At 32.2% G+C, this 23,162-nt stretch overlaps 1 protein-coding gene across 3 annotated transcripts in view; it reads left to right on the forward strand.

The window, feature by feature from the left end:
• LOC119081442 (octopamine receptor beta-1R-like) overlaps positions 1–23,162 on the forward strand; it is a 32,384-nt gene continuing 9,222 nt past the window's right edge. Inside the window, exons 1-4 of one of the 3 annotated variants that reach the window (XM_037190374.1) lie at positions 1–243; positions 311–557; positions 15,328–15,466; positions 15,532–15,826. In XM_037190374.1, the coding sequence (XP_037046269.1) occupies positions 15,546–15,826 (281 nt within the window). In that variant the 5' untranslated portion in view covers positions 1–243; positions 311–557; positions 15,328–15,466; positions 15,532–15,545. Of the gene's footprint in view, positions 562–15,327; positions 15,827–23,162 lie in introns of all 3 variants that reach the window. The other 2 variants (XM_037190375.1, XM_037190376.1) reach the window with 2 other exon arrangements.

A 23,162-nucleotide genomic window follows, 5' to 3' on the forward strand; every position in this document is an offset into this window, starting at 1 on the left:
CAGTCCTATTTTCCCGTTCGATCGGTAACGACGTTTCGAAGCAAACTAAGGAATAAGACATCTAACTTCTATATCTATATATATCTATGATAACGCGCGCGTTCTCTGTTATTTGTTTTTATTATCATTCTTATACCTCATAGAGTGCCAAATTGTTTACCTTCCAAAGTACATGAGTTTTGATAGAGAAAATTAAATTTTCGTTGCAGACTAAACATTTTCATTTTAGGTTGTTTTACACAGGTTGTTACATTTATAGTCTGCTGTGATTTATTAATGGTAAAAATTAATAAAAGTTAAATTAATTTAGATTTTCAGTTCTTTATACCGCGGCTAAAATGGATTATGGAGTTTTAAGATTTAAAACAAAATGAGCAAAGGGGACGTGTAACGGAAATGTTACGACCGAGTTTACATAAGAAAATGATCACCAAAATTAAATTAAATTTTTTTAAATGATTTCGTGCATTGACTTTAATATTATCACAATGTCCTGGTCAACATTTTCTAAATATAATACGATGTGGAGTAAAGTTTCCCAAGCATAAAAGCACAATGTGAGTGAGTATATAAATTATTTAAAAAGAAAACGAAACTTCCAATGATGCGGAAAATCTATTGTGTATTATGTTATCATTTTCCTTGGTTTATTTTTATTTTCATTTTTTTTAACGCCATATATGTAATATTTCGTACATATAAGTATGTATAGCATTCATATCTACTCGTACTCGTACCTTTCCCATTAAATTATATCACGTTTAATAGACCATCGAAAATGTTGTTCATGAAAGTGCTAAGCTTATGTATGTTTTCCTGTGCGATACTTACTCATTCTTTCGTTCGTGTTGTTTGGATTTTTGATTGCCTTCTGGGCCTTCTGTTTTCACAATTTTTTTTTCTTCTCTTGTTTTTAGATTTTCGTATTTGTGAGGGAAAAAAATGTTTTATTAAATTTATTTTATTTTTCACGTTGAACAAATACACAACTCTTCTAATGCCATAAAAAATTCATCCATTCGTTCAACCTTTTTCATATTTTTTTTATATTTGATATGCTGAACATTTGACATATCACGTTTCGAGTTTCGGCTCTGTGGACCTATCTTCAGGTCTTTTATTTAGGCGTTCTATGGCTTTTAATGCGATAATAAATTATAACTGGGGAGTATTCATTTTTGCAGTCGGTTTATTTACATTAAACGAGTATACCTTCAATAAGAGCGAAATAAATTCAATTATAACGAGAAGTAATTAAATATTTATGGCGTAAGTTTTGTCGGTAGATGGTTGCAAATTTTCAACATCGTCGCTAATTTAAATAAACGATAAGCGAACATCTACCGAAAATTAACATTTTTAGAACTTTTAAAGCAATTTAGAGTGAGATTAATGTTCAAAAAAATATTCCATAAATAAAAAGGGAGACAGTAGAACGAACATGTTTTATAATTAAAAATTTACACGATTCATCAATTTGTGATACAATTTCAATGACATTATTTTACAGCCAATTTTGTCGGTTAAATCGGTTAAATATTGTTCTAGACAGTGAGAAAGAAAAAAACAACGTGAATTATGTTCTTTCAGTTTACATCGTTTTTTGTAGCTAAAAAAGTAAATGTGTCTGCTGAAAACGTTTTTTTATCCTCTTTTTTGTAAAACGGGGAGATGATATGCAAAGGAAAAATTTATAGCTTTTTTCGTGTGAAAACCAGCAAAAAAAATGTGTTTTGTGCTATAAAAATATGTGTTGGGGTTTCGCAACAACTGGGATCACTTCATTCTTGACATTGAAACCCATTACCAACCATTTTTAATAAGAATGTAGAAGCTGCGACAGTTCAATTCTCGTTGAATAGAAGAATAAATTTGTAGAAATCTTATTTCGCGAGCCTTTTGCCTACATCTTCTGTCAAAAAATTTTAATTTAACAAAAAGCAATTTATACAACAGCATGGAGGAAACTTCCAATTGTTTCATAGCAATATGACAGTCTAGCCAAGAGCGAAAAAGTTGATTATTTCTTAGAAAAGCCTAACGCATTTTTGTTTGAGTAAACACTCGAGACGAAAATTCAAATGGTGCTGGAACAAAATAGAGTCAAAGAGTAGAGGCATCGTGGGTGGATATGCCCACTATTAAAAATAGATATCAAGTTTCAAGAAGTTCGAAAATCATCTTTGTTATATAATATCTCAAAATAGAAATTAAAATAAAAAATATTAAAATCGCTCATTGTCAATACGGCGTTATACCTAATGTAATCCACTAATCGTTTCTTAATTACTTAGGAAATATTTATTTTTTGAATAATTCTACAAACCCATTGACTGATGATAAAACTCCGCTTCATCCTTTGAAACCTAAAGTCATTAAATTGATGAATCCTTGTGTAAATACACCTGCCATCCAGCAGTGGTACGAACTTACAAAAATTATTGCTGTTTGACTTTCAAAAATATGGAAATCACTGACAAGCCGGTTAACGATGAGGAGAATGTTCTCCTTGCGATTGTTTGCTATCTGTAATAACTTAAACGGTTAAAGATTGCTTGTCTATCAAATCCGTATACACCCGGTTTTCACTGAATAAACAGAAATAAAACCGAGTAACAAAATTGCCTGTTTTTATGCAAAAACTTTGTTTGAAAATTCGACTTCTACCATTTCTTAAACAAAGTCGTACAACTCGGAACAACACAAATAATTTGAAAATTCAATGACATAAGAACGGAGAATGGAATTATAACGAACAGAAATAAAGTGGAATGAATAGAATATTCGACGAAATTGGCAATTAACTTGGCATATTGATGTTTGGAAGAACAGTTGGTAATATAGAGAATTACTGAAATTACTTATTAAGTCTACTTGTCAATAATTGAGCAATTATATAAACATCTTTACATTGATACATCAACAATGTTTGCAAAACAATCCTCTAATCAATTGAAAGGATGTAATTTGAGTTTCGTTTCAACGAGAACAATCGACGATATGTGCTTCAGCACACTTTTGAGACAACTTCTGTTTTCCTTTTGTATGGGAATTATCTGGTCAGTTCTTTTGTTCAATGTCTCTCACAAATGGTAACCGCCTTCATATAATTCTTCCGTTAAAGTATCCGATAATATTTTATGCCAAATCTGTTACTTCATTTGTTTAAAGACACATGCTATTATGTCATCATTATGTCATAAGCCGTGATAACCGATAATTACTTCTTCCTAACAGTTTCCAAAAAAGAATCTTACGGTGGTAACGGAAGTTATTGAATTACGATCATTAAACGGAATCTTAAGTTCTGCAATTAAAAACTAAAGCACACGGAATATAAACTCGTTGCAACACGAGTCCCAATTTCCATCTCCTTCATCTACCATCCAACTAACAACACAAATGACTGTGTAAAATTCACATGCATTTTAATTGGAATCTGTGATCTCTCTATGAAGTTCTTTGCATAATTGTAATATAATCCCCACGGATTTACATTTAAAATTTCAACGTCTGAACAATGCATTTTACGTTGAATCAGCGTTTTAGAAGTTACGGAAAGATTTCGAATTAATTAGAAAAAAAAACATTGCGAAATGACTTGTGTTTTTCAAAACATAAATTAATTTGGAGCTTGAAATTGTAAATCTTCTTTTCTGCAAACGGTGTGTATTGCCTTTTGCAAAGCATAAATGGCGAATTTTTAATTTAATTAGAAGCGGGCATACCTGGTCTTGCTGCTATAGTTAATGAACACATAATACATGGATGGATGCTAACCGAAACATGAAAAATGTGATACTAACAAATACAATTATTCACCTTGGACAAAATTCGAAATAAAATATAATTTCGTATAAGTTTCTGGAATACAAGTTTGTTGATGTATATTCACTTTGTAAAGACATTCATTCATTTAACAATTTATCTAAAATGTATCTTCTAATTTCAATGCTCTTTTTGATTCTGTTTGACTAAATCTTACCTTTTAAAAGTAATTCAAAGTTTCTAAAAGTTTACCACAGTGAATTTACCGTGGTGAATATTCTGAAAACTTGAAAACAAATCAGACTTTACAGTCAAAATTCATTCAGTTTTTTGTGGTTTTTGCGGTTGCTGTGGAAAAGGATATTTTAGTCATATCGTTTTTATGTTTGACAAAAGTAATAGCACAAAGAAACACAATTTTGTTTTGTGCGTACTACAACCATATGACCTCCACTCCTCCACTAATTTAAAATCTTAAATAAAGTCTGCATCGTAACTTGTGTCTAAGAGGATGTTTAGACATACCCTTGGTATGTTGTTAAACTTAAAAAAAATCGAATCAATAAGGTAATGAGAAGAAAATTCTGCTAATACGAAATAAAAAAATTTAGCAGATGTGGTCAGCGTCATGATTATGATGATTGTTGTTTCCGTACGTGCTATCTCCAAGATTTTTGACTAAAAAAACTTATTTATTCTGAACACGTTACATCATTTCAATTGACTTAAGTTATATAAAATGAAAATTCAATTGTTTTGTCTATCGAACACTGTATATCAAAGGTACTTATAAAGACACCCTATTTTTCGACGTCGGCGAACTTTGACGACCTACATAGTACATTTTTGTCGATCACTTGCATCATAATTTTATTTTATTCAGATTAAATAGATCCTAAATTAAATGAACTAAACTGACACATAGTCAGAAAATATCCCGGAGAAATTTTCCCTAAAGAGATCATAATGTCGAGTGGACCCAAAACCCGAAAGTTTAAGAGTCAATTTGCCAAAACTTTCAACAAGATAAAAACAAGCCATCGGCGATTCTTGGAGGGTATACATACAGTAATTGAATCAGGGGATCCTCCTGAGTCATTTGCAACAAAAAAAAATCCTAGAAGTAATTATGTTTTCACGCCAGAAATCATGACAATACGTAACGCATTTATCTAAAATTATGATCATTGGTGTTGACACCGCATATGCTGGCCTTTAAAATATTTCGAAATTTTTCGTGAGTGTGGTGCAGTAGCTAATGTAGGGAAAAAATTCCAACTTTTGGAGTGTTAAAAAAATTACAATGGAAGATATGGACTTGGAAGATATGGGTGTCGTTGGGTAGGTAGTGACCTCTACTATCCATTCAATTTTGATTGAAGTGTACTAACGCAAAATTCTCTAGAATTCCACTTTCCTTCGCGTCTATTTTAATTTTTCTGACGTATGAGACATTTTCAAGTCAGGGCTGGAGTTACTGTCTGCGGCCTCGAGTGCTACACTTATAGCGCCAGATAGAGAGCCAAAATGAAACGGTTTTCCCACTTTTTCATCCGAGTTGCGTCAATTTTAGTTCGGAATGTGACTTTTTGGTGCGCCTGAATTTAGAATAGTGGTTTCGTGATCAAAAATACACCTTTTCGGTCATAGTGACATAATATACTACTATCACTCAATTACATAAATAACTATATATCACAGAGTTGCAGACAACATTTTTTACATTATGGCAACAAATATAACTTTTCTGACCAATTTTTTAGCGTGAAGTATCACAATGATATTCAATTGTTCGTTTCGACATATTTTAACTGTTGAGAGCAACGGCAAAACTAAAACCATTCTACTTCTTTTATTAGAAGCCGAAAGTTAAACTGTAAATACATTTACTTCTTTTCTTTCGCTATTAATTTTACTTATAAGATCATATTAAACGCAGGTCAATGCTTATTTTTGTACTTTCTGTCGATAGCCGATGGTTAGCTGTTTCTGAAGGCTGAGATTGAAATGTTTGAATGTAACTCCAGTGTTTATTGCAATAAGTTCAGGAATTAGGATGTAAGAGCACTAGCCACACCAAATCCCTTAATATTTGCTTCGTTGCCGTTTACGGATAACCAGTAGTTTTAAAAAGATTTGAGAAGCGTATGATGACCCTAAATTGTATTAACTCTATTACGTGAAACGTTAACATTACAAAAACACAAAGTATGACCAAATCAGTTGAACATTAGAGAATCAATTAATCTGTACGTTGTACAAGATCGTTAACGATTTCCATTCCCCGAATGTAGTAAAAAAAAACTCATTTGTGTGATACATAATTGCTTTGTATATCGACCACATTACCAAAACCTATATCAAGAAGGTGCGTGATTGTGTCAAAAACAATGGTGCCGGTTTTCACATTCAATAAGAAATAAAGAAACATAAAAGTATTTTACGAACCATTCGAGGGAGAAATAAATGTCACCGTAGGTTAACTCCCACAGTTAATTTGGAGGAACAGAGTGTGCTACTAAAAATTATTCTGGTGGAATTAATCTCCGGTCCTAAAATAGGTATACAAACACACTCAAGATTTATATACAGAAATTTTTACATATTATTAAAGTGTCTCGCACTTTTAAGGGTTTAATATCTACTTATAATATCGCGAAATAAACTGATATATATTTCAGGAATGTGTAATTTTGTGATGATTTTTGCATCGCAAATTTTGATCTTCTTTTTTTAAGTGAATCATAAACATAAAAGAAGGGACCGTGATTCCTTTGTAATCACATTTTTATTCGATTTTTCTTCCTTCGTCTTCCACTCTTACAGATGATTAGGTTCGTTGAAAGGTTCACGAAATAAATAAAATTCGATTACAAGATTTACCTTGATAACTTATCCGACAAATAGATTTTAATTCCGATAAATCCTCCAAGAAAGAAAGAAAGAAAATTTTAATGAAAATTGAAAATCGATGCTGCCTCTGCTACTTCCGAACGGAAAATCTCTTGTTCAGGTCACAGAACATTGTTCTTTAAACAAACGGTTTTCAGTAGTTTTCAAAGACAGGTCTCCAGAATCTATACAGAAAAAAATTGTGATATATTAAAGAAGAGATTTTGGCAGCTAGCAATCGCCCATTTGGCCTATCATTCGTAACCCACTCTCAACAACATTTAGTGCTTCCTCCAAAGCTTTAATACAGATCCGATAGCTAACTTCAAATAATATCTCGCTTTAAAATGATAATCGGATAGACTCCGAAACTTTTTGAATTTATTGCAAAAATAAATATAACTTTACTTGACTAAGGCACCGAAAAGCGTCTTATTCACCTCAAATTTAATGACTTGCTTGCACAACCGTAACTGTAAGTATGATTCTCGTTTCCAAAGTACAAAATAAAGAAAGAAATTGAAATGTTTATTCATTGAATTTACACGTTTCTCGTCCTTGGTTTTTTTTTGTTGCGATTTTACGATCATAAATATTGAGGGGTGAACCGAAGAAAAAAAAAGTCTGAAAAGATATCTAATCAAAGGCCATCAGTCTATCTCCATCATTTCATTTCACATTCAAAAGAATTTTGATAGCTTTCTTTAACTTATATTATAGCACCACCTGCTTCACATTAAATCTTGTAAATCTGCTAAATTCAAATTCAGAACACAAATATTGACAATAGAAAATTTCCGACAATGTTCGAGTGACAACACCGAACATTTCCAATAAAATATCATCATTTTCTCCAGATATGGAAATGATAAACGAACTGAATATATGGAATTTAACGCACAGAGTGTTATCGAATTTTCTTTAGCAAAAGTTAAGTTGAATTTCATTTAATATTATATATAAAACAGATATATAAAAATATGTGTATACACTTTGTGGCACATAAACACGAATGAGATAATTATGTTTTGTGTATACGCCTGGAAATATCTAAGTAAAGATTAAATCTTTCATTACTTCTTTTGATGAATATTCTATATACGGGAACCATATTATACGATCCTCTGGCTAGAGGGTATTTTTAGAATGTGATCAATAAATCAATCGGCGCACCGAAATGATATAATTTATTAGGTGAGATTTATGTACATTGGAGGGGTCATCATCAGCATATGTTTTGGAAAATGGGAACGGAACGTACATTTCAACCAGGACTTAGATTTTATTGCCTGTAAAAGATCCCAAAAAAAGAGAAAAATTATTCATTTTCCGCAAACATTTTTTTTTTCTCACCAATATTAATCAATGATAATGAAACACTCTACTGGGGGTTAAGTTAAATGTGAAAGGCATCTGATTAATGGCGTATGGTGTAGGCGAAATAACTACGAGATTTTATGTGTGATGAGCGAAATCTATAAATGCGTTTCCAAGTATCATGGGAATTATTTTGAATTATATCTTTAGGGCATGGATAAAATTTGTTTTCCATTTTTTTTTTTAGAATCTTTAGAATTTATCACTGGAAATAAAGGGCGAATTATTCAAATTGGTAGGCATTAAAATGTTGAAAGGTTATAGCATTGTGATGGATATTATAGCTTTCAAAACGATAGAAATGATTACTTGACCAACCTTGAGATATAAATGTCTACGTTAAGAAATACGAATGCCAAGAAGCTTGATCAAAAGATGAATAAATTAGCGTACAAATCTTAATCTTATTCGACGCCACAGAGTCACTTGTTGGCAACAACAACAAACATTTTGTTTTCACTGAGATTGTTTAACTGAAAACCGTAACAAAATTATTTACTTAAGTAACTTTTCCAATCTAATCTACTAATCGCGCCATGAAATTCCTTCCATAAAATATTTACCTCAACATAATATCCATATAATTTATGCATCAAATGACAGAAAAAAATAAGACTTTAATATTATGAAAAATAAGGGAAAACATAAAACGTTTACTGCGTATACAACACACACATATTTTTTTGAACTTTTACAGAAAAGGCGAAAAATATGAAAAAGAAAACTTCAGTGCTATATATGCTCAACGAAATTTATTCCAACTGTAGGCAATTTGTAAAATTTAACTATATGAACATTTTATATGATGATGATGAGTGACAATTCTGATGGGATGGAATATATATTGAAGAGATATTTTATATTTCAACAACTACTTTAAAGATCGTGACAGTATGCTCATTTCGGATTTGGTATTGAGAGGCAGGCGACGTGTGTTATTTACCTATATATTTTGCAGCAAGTCTACGTGGGAAATACGATTTTGAATTCGAGACTTTTCATTCAGCCGACATTATAATAAACCCCCATATACATTTCAAACCACATCCCACTTACTGTGATCCGACATTTCATTCATCTCGAATTATTAGAAGAAATTTTCAATTTAAATATCTGGGCTGAAGCATTCAATATTGCCGTTAAGCACGAAAATTCTTAGAAAATATTACGATGTGCTGACACGTACATATTTATATCCATCAGTTCGATACGCATTGCAGGTTAAATTTTTTATGCATTTCCCTAGTGTGTATCCCTATATGACGAGAAATGCATAAAGCACTAGCTCTATCGGCTATGTAAATACGAGAGAAATATATATTTGATTTTTAGCATATTGCTGTAATCTTGTCTTTTTCAATTTTAGTATTTGTGTTGAAAATCATTATTTAAATTCTGAATAAATTAGGATGCAAATTTATACTCTTCCCATAAATATCATTTTACCACTCGGTTGTGAATTTAATACTGAATTCAATTTGTAGTATTAAATTGTCTGCTTGCGTTGAGCCCCCGCTGTTAATGGTTCGTATAGTAGTTATTTATGCAACGCGGTATTTGTTTTTTTGCGACACACGCCTAGTGTAATAATAGCTAATATGTCCCAATGGAAATTGACAACACATCGTGTTACACGTATGGAAAACTAGTACTAGTACTAATAAAAAAATCAACATTACAATACTTGTAGCACAACATACTATTCCTCAACTTAGTGGGCCCTCTTCTTGCAAGCATTATCAAAAGTTTTTCTGAACTCAGTGACAAAAAGTAAGACTTTCGTTGCTTTTCAGGAAAATTGGGTCGTGTGCTAAAAAAATCTCATTACAATACGTGTAACACATCATGCTTTGTGCCGACCGAGAATTGAAATAGACAAGAGCACAAAAAATCATAATTTTCATTGTAAACAATCACTCTTCAAATTTGATCGATCACATTGCTTTGCACTTTCTCAAACGAATGCTGTAACAACTCATACAAATTCCATATCAACACTGTTTTGAGTGTTGTAATATCACATCAAACGGGTGCTGAAATAAGTCACTTTATAACACTAAAACGAGTGCTGAAAATAGTCGTATTTCAAGGAAAACTTGAATCTAGTGCTGAAAAAATCAACATTACAATACTTGTAACACAACATATTATTTAAGCACTCGCGATGAGTATTGATTACACATCAAGTGCCAACAAATTATCACTCTGTGGCATAAATAACTGTTATCACCGAGTTATAAAATACATATAATACAACGTTCTTCACAATAAAGTCATCAAAAGTTTACTTTTCGTCACTGATTTTCTATCACTTTTACTAGTGTTCATATTCCATAGTTTTTTATTAACTTAAAATGGCGAGACGTGACTGTTTGAAAGTAATTACGCACTGGCAAATCGTTAAATTATATTGTGCTGATAAAATTTAGAGTCCTTTATCATGAAATTATGGATCCATTGGCATTGACATGGTGCCACAAAAAAGACAGAACCAACTTTTATCACAAAAAAAAGTCTAAGGGTGAATAACTTTACAAGCTAAAGAAAAACACGTAATATCAACAAACTTTTTCCACATAAAGTGAAAACCCTACTAACTTATCCAGATGTATAGCGTAAATTCGTATACTCTCCAAAAGTCACAATTTGAAGCTTTACAAACTTTTGCACTTCTTTCGTCAAAGAAAATTAATTTTTGTTTTCTTTTTCATAATCTTTCACATTTTTCTCCCCAAACAAAATTGTTTTTATTCAGACAATTTTAAGACATGTGGAACGTGAAAGGTTAACGAAAATACCAAAATTATTCCAAGCCGAATATCAAGCCGAATGCGAAGAAACAGAAATGGCCAAAAAATTGGTGACACTTCATGGAAATTTCCATTATTTTAATAATGAATCCAAAGATCAAACTCAACTTCTCACATTAGCCGGTTGGAACAGAATTCATAATTTGTTTGTCTCTTCACCTGTTTTTGATGTTGTTGCAAAATGAATGCGTATCTGCATTGACCTTCTGCAGACAGTGAAGCTGTAGTTTCCATCAAAACTAATCAAATAAAAGAATTTGGTACAAAATTGGTTTAAACATCTGAAATGTACAACAAAACGGTGCATATAACACGATAACGCATTTAATCGACTGAACACAAAACGTGTAGCCCCGTTTCTGTGTACAATGTACGTACATTGCCCATAAATTTGATTATACAACCAATGCCTCTTTATATCTGGAACGTAATTGAAATAAATAAATTTATTTCTCAGGATTAACACCGCATATATGTTACTATATAGTTGATGCGTCCATCACTTATTCTTCACACTTGTATATGTATTCGGAGGGATAAAGAGATTTTCTTAATTAATTATACCGTAAGATGTCACAGGTCTGAACCGATAAATATGTGAGGTCACTTCAAGAAATCTTTTTTTTTTTCTTATATAAGACAGAGTTTGTAAATAAATGCCAAAAAAACAATATTAAGATTCCCCAGAATATATCCATACCTAAAGCTAAATACCAGCATAAAGAAGAAAGATTTCGACGAGGATTTCGATTTCATAAAACTCATCTAGATAAATTTATAGGAATATGAATGAGCGTACAGTCATGGATTTACACACTGCGGTAACCAACCCCCATTGACACGGTTGAATAAATATGTGCTATTTAAGGGAAATATAAATATGGCACGGCTTGTATTCTAAGACATAGAGATAATTTAGTAAAAGCTTTTCCAGTTGAGAATTTATTTCTAAATTAACTCTAGCGGAATTACACAGTGACACTTGACATTAATGACTTTCACCTCATTCTACACGGTATACTTGAGCAGGATCCCTATGGTTATGGTGTACGATACGCGTTATTTATTCAGAAGTTGAAGCACTAGTTCTTCGAGAGGTTCGATTTTTTACTTTTGCATTTTCTTACATGGATTGATTGATTGAGTTCGATTCGGTTTGCATATCTTTTTCTTTTAATATACCGATACCGAAGAGTGCTAGAAGAATTTCAACAATCAGATGTAAACAATTTATCGTAGTAAATCATGTCAATGAAACATATGGTTTTATTTGAAATTATAGTCTTTATAAGCAACAATTAAATTCACAAACTTTTCTCAATAACAAAATTCTTTGCTTACGATGGGATACTGAATATATATTCTGCTAGTGCACCAAATCTATTAAAATGTATATCTAAAGATACAACATGACTATCACTAATTGGAATTCAATGTGGCATGGTATACCTCATTAATGTAGTTTCAAGACGGTACCATCATTCCATGCTTGAGTTTCGTGTTGACGAAAGCAATTAGTGAGTAACTATACTAAAGTTATGTTGATAATACTAATTGCAACCTTCATACCAGTTTATACTTCAAAAAATAACAACAGTCCTTTACGTGAAAAATTGAAAAGTCGTGTTTTAGCGTGAAGTCTGTTGATCCGAGTAAAAGCTGAAAACGTGAGAATTGAGATTGGCAAGGGAATTTTGTTATTTACAGAAGCACAGCGGTCAATCGTGAAATCTAGTGTCCCAATTATGAATTATGTGAGTAGCTAATAGCTAAAATAGGATATTTACTGTAATGTACACGAGCATATATTGACAATGGTAATTTTCCTATGAAAACTCATTAATTAAATTCCGTCAAAACCCTTTAATCCATTAATGTATGTATGATATAATGTTTCCATAATGTAATTTCTCAGCCCAATCTCCGAGGAATATCAATTTGATAATCATAGAAACCCCTCGGGTCATTACACAACTGTTTGTGACAAGAATTTGAACACCTTATAGAGGAATGTTTTATGGGTCTGAGTTTCTCGGAAATGTATGAAGTCTAATTGAAATAATAATGCTTCTTAAAATTATGTTATTAGCCTTTTAGCGTATCACTATACATGAAGATTCAATTATTCAATCTAGTACTTCTTTTGTTTTAAGAATATTTGAAACATTACCTTGTACTTCCTTAGTTTTACTGTGTAATAGAGAGAGAGAGAGAGAGAGATCAATTCATTGTTATATTGTTTATATCGTTGTCAATCATAGCCATCTAAACGCTCTTTTTCACTAATCTTTTCTATTGTTCTTGTCCTTTTCGTTTGGGGAATGTTCAAAGTATCGAGCGTTTCTGTCGAAATGTTGATAATTTACATCAATCGCCGTTATTATTTTTAAATATGGATTGAAACCTGTCCTGTTCAGATGCCATCAGATTTATTAAAAAAGATCTAATTTGAATTCAGTTGGACAACTGCCTCAAACAAAACAGTCCACATCCACAACACCGACATGTTGTTTTTCCATTTTCAATTGTAAAATACCTTCACTTCCTTTGTTCAAATCTCATTTAACGGTAAAAATGATAATTTTATTCTTAATCGGTCAATATATTCGTTATAATGATCTGCTTACAGTTGAGAAATTCCTTTATGAAAGTTTTTTTTTTTTAATTCAATACAGGTTTATCTAACAGAATGAGGCTAATTGTCATCCTCTATTATAGCTTGTAAACTGAAACTGGGTCAAATATTCCGATTCAATGGAATTTCCATATACGAAAATACATTCGTTGGATTGTTGGATATTTTATGAATTTCGAATATATCTTCCGTGAATATTGAAAGTACGAGGTATATTCGAAAATATGGTTTGAAAATAAAACGATAGAGCACAAACCCGCACACAAAGCAGAAATGTAATTTTACTAGTTCTGAATGGTAGATAAATTCCGTTTTGATGCAATGTTATGCTTTGTTAAGTAATGGGAACATCAGCTGTATACACTGAGTTAATCAAATTTTCGCAGAATCACCAGGACATGTTTGATTGGTACCACAGAATGATACACAACATTTTACTTGGAATAAATAATGGATTTAACATGCGGATATAGTGCGTGAGCATGTGTGCCCATTATTCCATGATTCCCTGTTCGAAACCATTATCATGCACTCATAGGACCATACTATTATACCACCCGATACGTAAATTTCTTCTATGACTTACTGTAGCTACACGTAGCAAAGATACCTAACTCAAATTTTTTTTATACTGTCAAACTTGACAGAAGAACAAAAGAAAAATTTGAATTTGTCTCCTTTGCGACATATTGAACAACTCGGGCCTCTTGTATTTATGAATCGTCACACATGACGAATGGAATCGACGAATGAAATAGAAAAATAAAGTCTGTATTAAAGAACATGCCTTTTCGTTGACAAGTTTACAAATTGAAAACTCAAAGATATTAGTAAAATCATTTGACTCATCTGGCACGACAAACCATCCAATAAAAATATTATTTTTACATTCCATTCTTCATTTGGCGCCGTTGCCTTCATTCTTTCACAAATTTTGATTTTCTACGATGTGTGCGGGATGACTAGTCCTACCCTCGTCAAAATAATAAGTCGTAATTCAAATATCTTTCATGTCAGCATACTATGGCATAGGTTTCAAACAGTTGCCTTATGAGGGGCCGACATGGACACACGCTCTTGGTCTAAACATACCGTTGATTTTTGTTTTATTTGTAAATTTTTAATTAACAAGGAATATTTTATCCATGACATTATCCATCCTTTTCATATTATTGTACATTTCGCTATCACAATTTCAAAATATTTTACGGCATACTCATCGGCAACTGATACAGTGTATACTCATTAAAATAAATGTTTTGCATAAAAAAAATTAATAAAGGAGTTAATAGTCTCTTCCTTCTCGTAAAATGTAAGACTAATATTTAATCTGACTTGATCCTTTTGAGAGAAAAGGATTGTGCACAAATTCCTTTCAGTTTTTATTTGAGATTTTTGAACTTTACCTTTTATCCTTGCTCTTTCCTCGTCCGGACCATTCTTTCTATATACCGCTGGTATATACACATTAACACGTGCATCAATATTTGAACGTTTTTCTTTTATATGTCGACCAATTTTCTTTTGTTATACTCTTCCTCAAATAATTTTCTGTTTGCTTGCCCAAACATTGATTGTTTACGCTGATACATTAGTTAAAAATTGATACCAAAATTATTCAGTAGCAAACCTTCGACCACAGGCCGACCACACTTGGATATTATCGTCTTGTTTCACTCTTCGTTCAGCCCATAAAACATACATAATACTGATGCGATATGATACCATTTACGTAACACATATCAATCAATCATCCGATTGTGTTTGCCTTTGACTTTATCCCTCATCAAATAAACAAAATAAAAAAAATATTCGAAAAATGCAAATTTGCTTTTGAACTTTCAGGCACAACATAGGAAGATGTTCATCGCAATTATCTCAATGGCAAACCGTCAATTCACCGTAGACAATCATAAAAATGCAAAGGAAATTGTAATAAATTTTAAAAACAACAATACTTGAACGAGTCGATAGAAAACCAATTGTATGCATAATAATCTGACAGCAAAATTCATCAACAATATACTTAGCTCGTTATATCATCATCAGGAGACGATCAAATTATGGAATTGAATGAAACGCGACAATCAAATGTGGCCACGAGTGAAGATGAAGATGCTATCAACTATGGCAATTTAGTGAAACAATCATTGATGAATAGTTTTAATGTAAACGATTTCATTGAATCAAATATATCAACAGTACATGATATCGATGACGTTGTCGTGGATTCGCCGATCATTTTTTTACTCGTCAAGTGCTTTATCATTGGTTTCATTATTTTAGCTGCTATTTTCGGAAATATGTTGGTTATTGTCTCGGTGATGCAGCATAGGAAGCTGAGGTAAGTGATATTTGAGTGTAAATGTAAAATTATATCTATACGATACGATACACAAGATCTTGTCATTATTAATACAAAATCTTGGGTGCAAGTAAATTATTGATCTCAAGGCAATCACTTCTCTTTTCTCTATCCTGTGTCAACTCTACAGATGGAGTGCGATTCACTGTATCACTAAAAGATGTCACTGAAACAAAGCTAATGTCAACAGAAAGTTAATTAATCTTTTACTCGATGGATTTTAGTCAAATAAAATGCACATGACTTAAGGTATCCGGATAGTCATCAGTTTTTCAATCGGCCCAATATTTTCTTGGAGATAAGAGTTTGAAAAATACGTGTGCTATCGTTTCATCAAACCCTTTTTAAGACTGTTCACGGTGAGGCTGAACCAAGTTTAAATAAAAAGGTCGGATAACCTCAATTTTTTTTTTCATGAAATTTTAGCATGGATTGAGTGTAGGTAGATAATTTACATAAAAAATACAAAAAATCACCGAGCCATTTTTCAGAAAGTATACTTTTCAACTGTTTGTAGACTGTCTCATGCAAGTGTAGGACGTTTTTATGATTTGCAAAGCTAACGTAAGTATAGCCAGTGCTCTCAGCTAACGATTGATAACACACTTGCTATATACGTTTGGAAAAATTAGCAGCTAGGGACAGTAGTGTCTGGTATAAAAAATGAAGAGTGAGAGACATTTTTATTTTGTACAATTGAAGAATTGTTATTCTTTCATCTTATTTCTGTTAAATAATAAAAAAAAACAAAAAAAAAATTTAAAAAAAATTGGCTCCAAAAATCAGTCATTTTTTATACAGGGCCAATTGAAAGACTGAATACTGTTCCAGAGTGTTATACGATGGCATTTTATTTGAATAAAATCCGTCGAGTAAAAAGTTAAGTATCTTTCTGTTGACATTGGCTTTGTTGCAGTGAAATAGTGAATCGTGCTTTATCGGTGGACTTGAGATAGAATTGAGAAAAGAGAACTGATGCTGTAATCCCTATCCTGAACAGTGAGCTCTAATTTTGTTGGTGTGAATGCGATGCTGACGAATTTTCTTTTAAATTTGAACATGAATTATTCTGACTGCTCGTAACGACAGGATATGAAGGAGAAAAGCAAATGAAAAGTTTTCTTTTTCAAATTGACGGCACATACATGTTGTTCATTCCATGATTATCCTTACCCGACAGCGCATAACAATTCACTTTTTTCGCTGAAAATGTTAAGCGAAAATTTACATTTTTGATTTCAAAAACGTCTAATTTGCATAACATCAACAACGGGATATGATATTTCGTTTTCTTGATTTTTTTTTCACAAATGTTATTCAATTTAATGGCAAAATTACAACAGACAAAAGTATAATATTGATGAGAGTAATTCTAAGTCGAATAAAAAAAATGTTTGTATGCGAACTCATAAGACGAACATAATTTTCAATTTAATTTTTACTTGTGCACTGAATGTGAATGAATGTCTAACGATATACTTAAAGAAAAACCCGCCTACAACGCTTGTCAACCTACATAAGATCCAAATATCATCATCAACTTGTTGGATCTTCAGCAAAGTATTCAGTTTTTTTGTTCCATTATTTCTCCCTCAATGTCTAACAAGAGCAAGAACAATTCGAATATTCGATATGATGAAATATTGCTGCCTTTGGCAAAGTTGCAAGTTCTTGGTAGAGTCGATATTCTCTTCGTTGGTGATTAAATGAAGCTTTCTGGTTGATCATTTATTTGTTTTGGAGCGTGTGTGTACATTGTACATATTCAAAGGCAGTAATTGTGGAAATGGAACCAATGAATGAACGAACGAACGAACAACATAAAACAACATTTTCATTTCATTGAAAATTTTAGGTAAGTTTTCACATCTTCGATGAATTCCCTCTGAGCGTATACACGTGTAGAAAAGCACAAAACTTTCAAAGTTTTCCCAAAGCATGTACCTATCGATAATTGAGTATATATAGGTTTCCATTCATGAATAATCAACATTCAAAGCACATATTTCGGTTAACAAAACAAATTATGTTTCTATCTTTTTTCCGACAAATTTAAGACCATTAGTAGATGCGTTCGGGGAAAAAAGTGTCTTAACAATAAATTACTTCGTTTTTGCAGACATCTGCCGTTCCCTTTTAATTAGTTTTTAAAACCCTCACGTAGTAGTACATATAACTCGAGCAAACGAAATGCGTGTAACAAAAAGTTAGGGAGTGTGTATGCGTAAGCAATCTGTACAGACTTGAAGGTAGGATGTTTTCAACAGGTGATGATCAGCTATAATTCAAATTAAATTTTAATATAAAAACGTTTAACTGGAGGATTTTGGTTTTTGAATTTCGGTTACTCAATTTTTGCATATAGATTACCGCCTTTGTACAGATATTGTAAAAGCATTAAATTTCTAAAATTTTATTGCGAACACAAATAGAAAGTTAATATTCATAATAAAAGTTAGATAAATATTTTGAATGAGTACTCATAAAAGTAAACTTTGAGTGAACGACATACGAGGGGTTCAGTGATTTTGCCGGGAAAGAAAATTAAATTTTAAGGTACAGAGTAATGTCAGCACTAAACTGGTTTAAATACCCATCATAAAGCAGTTATTCATCGTTTTACCCATCGTTCGTCACCTATGTAGTATGTTTATCTGGGTTAAATAAATATTTGGTTTGTTTGATTTTCGATTTTACTATATTCACCTGGAAGATAACATTGAGTTGTTTAACGCAGACTTACTAAAATGTTTTATTAAATACAGATGAGTCTATTGTGACTAAAGGGTTAAGTCCCATCGTCTTGAAGAAATAAGAGCTTCAGAAGTACGGGTAAAATATTGATTATTTAAGAGACGTTACCTTCGAAGTAGAAGTAGCTGAATAAATATATCTAAAATTTCTAAAATGGAGATGAATCTAGATACAGCTAGACCTGTACTAGGACAAATTCTTTACGGTCTCCAAGAACATCATCAGAAAATACGCCGCGTCTGTTATTTCTTTATTTCTTTAAGACATTATTAACTAATTATTAGCTGAAATTCAGGTCACGAAAAAAAAACTCAATCGACTTGGACAGAACTATCGATAATAATAGTCCGAATAATAGTTTGCAGCATGCAGCCGGTGTCAGTGACTTTCCGTTGCAGCACTTACACTTTTCATTGTTATAGAACGTGACATAATGTTAAGACTCAGACCTGAAATTGATCTGTTCAGAGAGTAGACTATTTATTGTCAAGATTGTATCCGTTTTCACTCCTAATCCTTCTCAAAACTTTCTTACATTTCGATCATTCTATAGGGGGCTACCACTGACAAAAAATCAGTCTCAACAACTCTAATTCCACTATTTAATTCCGAAAATTCCCCTTTAAAGAAATTAAATTGAAGCGGAGTGAAGGTCAGCCAAGCATTCGTCGACGCAACAATCCTAAGTCTTCAATTTGATTTCCACTCGAAATTCCAATATTTCCACCAAATTTCATTCGAAATTCAAATGTTTCCACTTCATTCTACAAAAGGATAAACTCCATAAATTCCAAAAAAATCTAAAAATTCCACAGTGTGTTCGCTACTAAATTTAATAACACGGGAGTCATGAACCGTTTTGTCATTATTGCTGACCATGTTTTCACCGTATTCACCTGACATTCGTTTAATTTGATTTCAACGGAAAATAAATACAATTTCTCATTGAATTCATTTTGTATTATCGTTGACCTATCAAAGTTTATATTATCCATAAATCTATTCTATTTTCAAAATTCAATAATAGACATTGATTTTCTATTTCGAATAACGTTGCTTAATTCAATAAACTCTGTATGCGACATATTTCAAAAGGAAATTATTTAGTGGATTTTACTTTCATTTCAATTACATTTTCTGTTATCGAAGGAAGTATATTTTGTTGGTTTTATTTTTCGAAGCTAAAAATAGATTTGTATGTTATCTGTCCGGATACTTGGTAAAAGGAAACTGATGCCTGATTGTAAAAGCATACAGCTATCAGCTATCGGAGCTGATTCCATGAAAAGTTTATTCAAGAAGCTTTGAAAACTTGTAAGTCACTACAAACACAAACAGTTTTTCTTTTGTTAAGACAATAGGGCTTTGAGAACAGAAATATGAAACTTTTCAATTTATCCAATGATGTGCGAGTAAATCATTGCAGGTATATCTTACAATCGCTGAACTATCTTACACTATCAACTTAATAGACGTTCATTGTTTGTTATAGAAATTAATACAATTCCAACAATATTTTTGTTTCACTATTTACAACGGTGTCAGTCACGTTGAAGACGTCTATCAAATTAATATAAATCAACAATAAACTCACCACGATACAGAAACTTATCCCAACGGATATGAAAATACCCTCGAAAATATCATGGAGTCTAAATCCTTGGCTTCTCCTATTCAAAACTTAAACTGTATAGCACCTTGTTGTATTTTGTAGGTTTCCACATGCTAACATGAATATCAATTGAAAATTAAATTGATTGAGACCGACGAAGGGAATTCTATACTTCACAAGTAATCAATTTGTTGGTGAAAATTTGAATTGAAATTTCATTTTGTGCATAATAACGCTACAATATATCATGAGTGTGGGACGATGATATTTTACAACAGAAATTTAACTTCATTAGTGATTTCTGTTTTATCGTACACAGGTACACAGCTGTTATTCGTTGTTATTCCGAAAAGTGGTTTATGCTACAGCCTTTCATAAATTTCATATTAACGCAGTTGTCAAAAGAGCTTACTCAAATTTCGGTTGAGCAGCTGTCTTCCTAGGAAATATGACGCGCTATCTTTAAGAACACTCTGTGAAATTGAACGAACAAATAAACCTAAATTGGAATCGCAAGGCATGTCTCTATTACTTTTGCAAACGCAATTAAACATATCTGATATTTCAACTGGACAGTGGTATTTCCTTTTTGTAATATTTACATCTGTGACGATTCTGGTTGGTTTATACAATAGTCAATGCGGATAACGTAAGGAAACTCAAGATACTTTTTCTAAAAGTGTCAAGATGCCTTAAGCGTAGCACAAAGTTTAGTTCATCCGTTGTATCTAATATTTTCTGTTTTCTAATTGGTTTTCCGCTCGTTTGAGTGAAGATGCTTTTTCCTCTAATTAAAAAACAACCTTCAATCGATTTCTTTCATAGCCAACGGAGCCAATGTGTAATTATTTCAGAAGTGATTTGCTCTCAATCAATCCCGTACCTAAATGTTGTTTGGTCTACACAGGTACACTTATAGTATTCGTACAATGAATACCTAGTTGAATATACAAGGGATCCACCGATTTCCACATGAATTAATCAACTAATTTCAACCGAACACAAGGTAGTCTCTAGAAATAAATAATTATTGAAAACGAAAAAGAAAGATTGAGAGATGTACGTCCATTGTCGGAAAGTTTAAAGAAAACTTTTCCTTTAATAAACTTTTAAGTTAGTAAATAGCAGCAACTAATTAAAGTTTTCAATTTTCCATTTAAAATTGCTGGAAGCGCAATAGAGATAAATATTTTTGTCTGTTAAAATTGTAATTCAGTAACATTTAGCTTGCTGTTCTAGCGAACCAAGATGTTCTGGTTCAATGTTGATTTGACCAAAGGAGTGAATTTTTGGAATACCCGATCTTCTAGGAATGTTGCTCAATTTGCTGGTCACAGAAAGAAAAAAAACGCTTTTTCTTTTTCTTCTTTAATTCGACGTTTCGTTAATATTTAATGGCATCTTCAGGAATTAAAACGATTCTGCAAATACAATAAATTTTGCATATCGTAACTAAAAACTAGAGAACACAATCGTCACATTCTATAACCACTTAACAATTTGGATATAGGAACTTACGTTGAAATGAAAATTTCCAATTGAGAAAATTCTTTATCTTCTTTCGGATCGACTTCTTACTACAGAAATTTGAATATGAAAGAACTCGTAAGGCATGACAGGCAAAAAATTGCCGAACAAAAAATTTAAACCGAATAAAAAACAGTGTTGAAATACACTTTGTCAAAAACATGAACCGCTCAAAAACGCGGGAAACTGCAAAAAACAGATTCGAACCTTAATCCGAAAACTTAACATCTAAAACGTTATGATACACTTTGCTGATACTGTCAACATCCTTCCGAAAATTCATCGAGTTATTCGTCAGAATGTTTAACGATTCAAGTATTCTTCTGTTGAACTCGTTAGGTTCCATCATCAAAATTGAAGTGTTTGCGAAATCGGGAGCATGTCCATCTTGGAAATGACGAACCAAAGCTGTTTGACCATTTTTTGTTTCTTCTTCGTCATTCGATTTCTTCACATCATTTTGATGCTGTCCGAGTCTGTCACCAAACTTGTCACCCGTATGACCTATGTAGCAAAGTTCGCACTTTATTTTTGAGAAACCGTCGCCCCAACATGGAATCTTGTAGACAACGTTGCACTTATCTAGTGCGTTGGTTTTATCTTTCAGTTGTGAAAAATTGGATCTGTTAGTCTTGAACGGTCTGTAGCCGACCCTCACGTTATCCAAACCTTCACATTTTTGAAAATATTTTTTTTAGTCTTAAAATTTTCTTTAGACTTCGCTGAGTCGGATCAGCTAGGTCCAGAAGCTCGGATGGAAAATATTCAAAAATCGACCGACCCTAATAGACATAGTGCCATAGAAAAAACGTGTGTGCCATTTGAGTGAGACGACTTTTCACATTTGGAAAAAAATGTGAAATCAAATGTGCAACTTTTTCTTGCCAATATACGTATATGCTTACCATTTATGACGTCAGAAAAAAAGATGTCCCTAACATGTCCCTAAATGCGAAACAATAAAGTCGTACAGTACATCAAGCAGAAATAATTATTTTGACATTTCGATAATTTATCGCATTTCTCAGTATGTTGACTTTACAGGTCGTATTCCATCAGTTTTTGTTTCAATGTAAAGACAACATACTAATACACGCAGGATTATGAAAAAAAATCGATTTCGAGAATTTTCAATACAAACTTCTTTTTGTTCGTCAATTTTTTCAACTTTTCGATAGCTTTACACGTGGTGTGTATAACAAAATTTCGGCTTTTGTTAATTTGCTTGCATAAAGCACGACAACTTTATTGTTTCCCTATATTCCCTGTTTCCCTAATAGGAAACTCTAACAATTGCACCATTTCCCTGATCTGTTTTTGCGCAACTCTTCTTGGGAATAGTTAACAATGCCCGCATGTAAGTTTCAAGTCCTGAAAAGGACAAGGCAGTCTAAGCCCAAGGAGAGAAGCCGCTTGTTTATA

This window comes from Bradysia coprophila, unplaced genomic scaffold (assembly GCF_014529535.1).
Source record: "Bradysia coprophila strain Holo2 unplaced genomic scaffold, BU_Bcop_v1 contig_358, whole genome shotgun sequence".
Lineage (NCBI taxonomy): Eukaryota > Metazoa > Arthropoda > Insecta > Diptera > Sciaridae > Bradysia > Bradysia coprophila.